A 5868-nucleotide genomic window follows, 5' to 3' on the forward strand; every position below is an offset into this window, starting at 1 on the left:
CACTTAGTAGAATGCGTTCCAGCTCTATCCAGGAGTATACAAGAGGTGCTATATCACCATTGTTTCTTAAAGCTGAATAATACTCCATGGTATACATATACCACAGTTTATTAATCCACTCATGTATTGATGGACACTTGAGTTAAACAATCAGTACGATGCGCACCCCCGGGGGAATGGACGCACTTGAAGCTTGGACCTGCGGGGGAGGGAGGGTAAGGGCATCATACGTAACCTAATCATCTGTACCCCCATAACATGCTGAAAAACAAAAAAGAAAAAAAAAGATATTATAGAATTTAGTGTCCTTACTCAAGTTAAGTCCCAGCATATGTTGTTTTACTTGCTGAAGAAATGAAAGACATGTGCTTATCATCTGATACCCAAATGAAAAGCAACACTAATGTGTATTAATTTCAATGTGTAAATGAGCACAAAATTAAGCCCAACTTTTAAGAACTTTGAAATCAACCACAATAAATGTGCTAAAGGAAAATACAAGATTACAAAAAAAGATAGGAAAAAATCCTCCTACCTCATTTACTCGTTACTACCAAATTGAAAGCTAATGACAGAAAATGTATGCCCTGCCCAGAAAATATCATTTAGCTTCTATATCTCTGATTTAAACTTTGTTTTTGTCTTTCTGCATTTGTCTCCCCAGTGCATCCTAACGTCAGTCAAGGCTGCCAAGGAGGCTGTGCAACGTGTTCAGATTACAATGGATGTTTGTCATGTAAGCCCAGACTATTTTTTGTTCTGGAAAGAATTGGCATGAAGCAGATTGGAGTTTGTCTCTCTTCATGTCCAAGTGGATATTATGGAACTCGATATCCAGATATAAATAAGTGTACAAGTAAGTGCCTACACAAAATTATATTTTTATCTCATCCTTGGGGATTTTTCCAGGTTGATATGGCCTCTCATATATTTTTGATATTTGATATTATGTAGATAATAATGTTTATCTGATAGTTAGGTTCAATCATATTTGGACTTAGTACTTAGGGCAGGAAAATTTTCACCACTAAGTCAGGAAAAAAATCACTTAAGTTTTGTTTTCTTTTTTAATTTGTAAAAGTAAAGACTGAGAACATGACCATTACTCATTGGATTTATAGAGGATTACTATAATCCTCAATTCCATCTGAGTTCCTATTACCATCACAAAATCCAGCTATTTAATAACCTGAAGATTCATTTCAGCTATTTCGGCTTCAAGGATTCTAGTGTAGGAACTTACCAATCTGGAGTCCCATCCAGAGCTCTCTCTTGGAGAAGTTTCCAAATATCAAAACCTAATTTTTAAACAAAATTTATCTTAAGAAATAACAGTTTTTGAGGATCTAAATATATAAACATGTCTATATTAATAATTGATCTATATAAAGTTATATCATAATTGACAAAAATTTGGGGGTGTGTAAAATTACAATTGTGTGTTTCCTTTCCATAGGCACATTTCAGAGATAGGGGTAGATTGGCGTGGGCCAATCTGATCCATCTTCATTGAATCCAGAGGCAGTTAGTGTCCTGAGCTTGGAGTGATTTTCTTTCAAGTTAAGGTCCACTTTTCCCCAGACAAGTGGAATTCTACAGACAATTCTTTTCTGTGTTTTTCAATTCTTTATGAAAAGATTTTACAGGTTTTTACCTACATTTCTTGCTTCTTGAAATGGATCTAATAGATTCTGAACACATGGCGCTCTCTTGCCCCTTTTCCTTTTAAGGGTGTTTCCAACTTAAAATATGTACACATTTTCTGTAAGTCTCCAGTGCTAAGTTACTGGCATGAAAAATGACCCTGTTACTTGGAAAGCAGTTTTCACTTACAAGTCCCCCAGGCCCTATAATGTCTAAACCTCCTGTGCCACTTTATAGGACTGCCCCACCCCACAGAGGAGCATGTACAGGAAAAGCAGACTTCCCTTCCCCCACACATTTCCTCAGTTTATTTACAAAACGTCTTGGAATGAGAATGAGCTGCTTGTGGTTCCTGTGGCTGATCCAGGGATGGTTTCCTACAGGCAGAGGATGCTGGTCAACCGAATGACCTCTCTGTAGCTAACCCGTGCACTCCTGTGGTAAGGCTATTAGGTCTTATGGGTCGCCCTTCTAACTAATCCTGGAGGGATTTGTTTTTATGGTAAGAACTTAGTAATAACCTAACATTGCTGTAAAGACAGATTTTAATAATGACAAGGTCCATCAGACCTTATCTTTTCCACTACCAACAAAAGAAGTCAGAAATATGCTGGAATGCCTTTAGACTCCTGTGTGTGCCTCAACCTTCTCTTCTTAAAGGATTATTTCTCCGTTCTTGCTTCGTGAAAGGATGATAATGCTATTAGCATTGTATTTGGATAAAGAATAAATTAAGAGAGGAAATCATCCCAAATACCAGCTCTGTGGGTGACCCCTGTAGTCAGCAGTTTCTACCAGCTCACACATAGGTGATGATGACTAGTTAATAGTCATAAGAAGATTTAAAGTTGTAAAGATCTCAATTAAGCATAAGTCTCCCAAGTGTTCATTTAGATTTGCTCCGACTTGCTACTGAACACTCTTACTTCACACACTGGTGACTCTTGGAAACCTTGGAATATGTATAGCAGTGATCCTTAAGGTAGATGGGTCCATCCTCACCAGACACACATTTCATTTGAGTAAGTGAAAAACAAGAGCACAGAAACTGTAAGTTTTCTCTCCCCAGAGATAAAAATATTGTACATAATTTACCATAAATAGTTACATATGATCCATGTGGAAATACTGTTAAGGTAAATATCACATTTTCACTATTATATCAATTTGAACTAGTAATTATTAAACTCTTGCGAGAAGAAATATTTCAGGAAAGCATTAAGGGTGTTGCTGAATAGCTAAGGATCAACAAGTAAAATTGTGTTCTCTAATAGACCATAGGTGAAAAAAGATATTATACATATGCCCGTCCCCTCCTCCCCCCTCCCCCCTCCCCCTTCCCCAACATCCAATAGATGTTATTCTTATATGTGCACTTAGATGTTGATCAGCTAATACCAGTTTGATGGTGAGTACGTGTGGTGCTTGTTTCTCCATTCTTGGGATACCTCACTTAGTAGAATGCGTTCCAGCTCTATCCAGGAGTATACAAGAGGTGCTATATCACCATTGTTTCTTAAAGCTGAATAATACTCCATGGTATACATATACCACAGTTTATTAATCCACTCATGTATTGATGGACACTTGAGTTAAACAATCAGTACGATGCGCACCCCCGGGGGAATGGACGCACTTGAAGCTTGGACCTGCGGGGGAGGGAGGGTAAGGGCATCATACGTAACCTAATCATCTGTACCCCCATAACATGCTGAAAAACAAAAAAGAAAAAAAAAGATATTATAGAATTTAGTGTCCTTACTCAAGTTAAGTCCCAGCATATGTTGTTTTACTTGCTGAAGAAATGAAAGACATGTGCTTATCATCTGATACCCAAATGAAAAGCAACACTAATGTGTATTAATTTCAATGTGTAAATGAGCACAAAATTAAGCCCAACTTTTAAGAACTTTGAAATCAACCACAATAAATGTGCTAAAGGAAAATACAAGATTACAAAAAAAGATAGGAAAAAATCCTCCTACCTCATTTACTCGTTACTACCAAATTGAAAGCTAATGACAGAAAATGTATGCCCTGCCCAGAAAATATCATTTAGCTTCTATATCTCTGATTTAAACTTTGTTTTTGTCTTTCTGCATTTGTCTCCCCAGTGCATCCTAACGTCAGTCAAGGCTGCCAAGGAGGCTGTGCAACGTGTTCAGATTACAATGGATGTTTGTCATGTAAGCCCAGACTATTTTTTGTTCTGGAAAGAATTGGCATGAAGCAGATTGGAGTTTGTCTCTCTTCATGTCCAAGTGGATATTATGGAACTCGATATCCAGATATAAATAAGTGTACAAGTAAGTGCCTACACAAAATTATATTTTTATCTCATCCTTGGGGATTTTTCCAGGTTGATATGGCCTCTCATATATTTTTGATATTTGATATTATGTAGATAATAATGTTTATCTGATAGTTAGGTTCAATCATATTTGGACTTAGTACTTAGGGCAGGAAAATTTTCACCACTAAGTCAGGAAAAAAATCACTTAAGTTTTGTTTTCTTTTTTAATTTGTAAAAGTAAAGACTGAGAACATGACCATTACTCATTGGATTTATAGAGGATTACTATAATCCTCAATTCCATCTGAGTTTCTATTACCATCACAAAATCCAGCTATTTAATAACCTGAAGATTCATTTCAGCTATTTCGGCTTCAAGGATTCTAGTGTAGGAACTGAAACATTTATTTATCAATTGGAAATAAATTTTGGAAGCACTCTCATCTGGACTCTGAAAGTCTACTCTCTGGACTATAGACCAAGTGACCTTTTAAAACTATAAATTAGGAGGTATCACTCCTCTATAAAAATATCACATGTAGCTCTGCCTAGTCTCTCCACACTTATGTCCTACGACTCCCCCTCAACCATTTTACACCACCCTTACTGGCCTTCTTGCAAGATCTTCCTACCTCAAGCCTTGCAATTATTGTTCTACACTGGCTGTTCTAGCAGTTTGGAAAGCTTTTTGCCCACACCTTTGCAAGACTAGCTCCCTCATTTCATTGAAGATTTTGCTCATATGCCATCTTCTCAGAGAGGCATTCCATGACCATTGTATCCCAAATAATTAGCCTATTTCCCTTATTAGTTATTCTCCATCTCTTTTTCCCGCCTTTTCCTATTGTTATTTTCCCCCACCTTTTGCTGTCCTTTTGGTTTGTTTTTGTTGTTTTGTTTTATTTTCCAGAGCATTTATCATTGTGGAACCAGACTGCCTGGTTTCAAAAACCAGTGTGCTCTGTGGCTCTGGACTAATTACATAACTAACCATTTATAGCCTCAGTTTCCTTATCTGTAAAATGGAAATCATAATAGTGACTACATCATTGAATTGTTGTAAAGTTTAAATAACTTAATATTGTAAAGCACTTGTAGCCCTCCTGGCTTACAGTAATTCACCATATAACGGTTAACTATTGTTGTTTATTGTGTTTCCCCTCCTAGAATGTAAACTTTGTGAAGTCTGGGTTTTATTTCTCTTGTGCGCTGCTGTCAACCAATACCTCGAATAATGCCTGGCACACAGTGGGCAATCAAATATTTGTTGAATGAGTGAATAGCCCTCAAGAACAGCACAAAAGCAATATTTCAGTGTATTTTATTAAAGTTTTGATGAAACATTTTTATTATAATTTAATATAAATAGATAGTTGGTCTTATAAACATTCTTGGCTATATATATATAGCCAAAAATTTTTATAACACAACCAGTACAATGATTCTGAAATCAATAACCAATGTGCATCAACTAAATGACTGTGGAGGAATCTTAATTCAGTTTGGCAAAGTAATTTTGAACCCCATATGTTTGACACGAAAGTTGCATGTGCCCATGTTGGCCACATGCAGAACTGGTAGTTAAGAGAAGATAATAAATCATATTTCATTTTTCTTTTTTCTCTTTCAGAATGCAAAACTGACTGTGATACCTGTTTCAACAAAAATTTCTGCACAAAGTGTAAAAATGGATTTTACTTACACCTTGGAAAGTGCCTTGACAATTGCCCAGAAGGGTTGGAAGCCAACAACCATACCATGGAGTGTGTCAGTATTGGTAAGGAGAACCTCTAAGAATTTCAATGGATTAAACCTCAGATGATAATGTCAGTCTCCATGGAGGTGCTTCTTAGAGTCCTATTTCAAAAGAACCTGAAGGACTGTCTCTTCGAGGCTCTCTCCATCCTTCTATACAAAGATGCAATCTTAAG

General features: G+C 36.6%; 1 protein-coding gene across 1 annotated transcript in view; it reads left to right on the forward strand.

Moving 5' to 3' along the window:
* The first annotated feature begins 3764 nt into the window (after window positions 1-3764).
* RSPO3 (R-spondin 3) overlaps window positions 3765-5868 on the forward strand; it is a 47059-nt gene continuing 44955 nt past the window's right edge. Inside the window, exons 1-2 of the mRNA XM_012660810.1 lie at window positions 3765-3950; window positions 5568-5714. Coding sequence (XP_012516264.1) covers window positions 3869-3950; window positions 5568-5714 — 229 coding nt within the window. The 5' untranslated portion in view covers window positions 3765-3868. The remainder of the gene's footprint in view (window positions 3951-5567; window positions 5715-5868) is intronic.

Source organism: Propithecus coquereli, unplaced genomic scaffold (assembly GCF_000956105.1).
Source record: "Propithecus coquereli isolate 6110/MARCELLA unplaced genomic scaffold, Pcoq_1.0 Scaffold68, whole genome shotgun sequence".
NCBI classification, from domain to species: domain Eukaryota; kingdom Metazoa; phylum Chordata; class Mammalia; order Primates; family Indriidae; genus Propithecus; species Propithecus coquereli.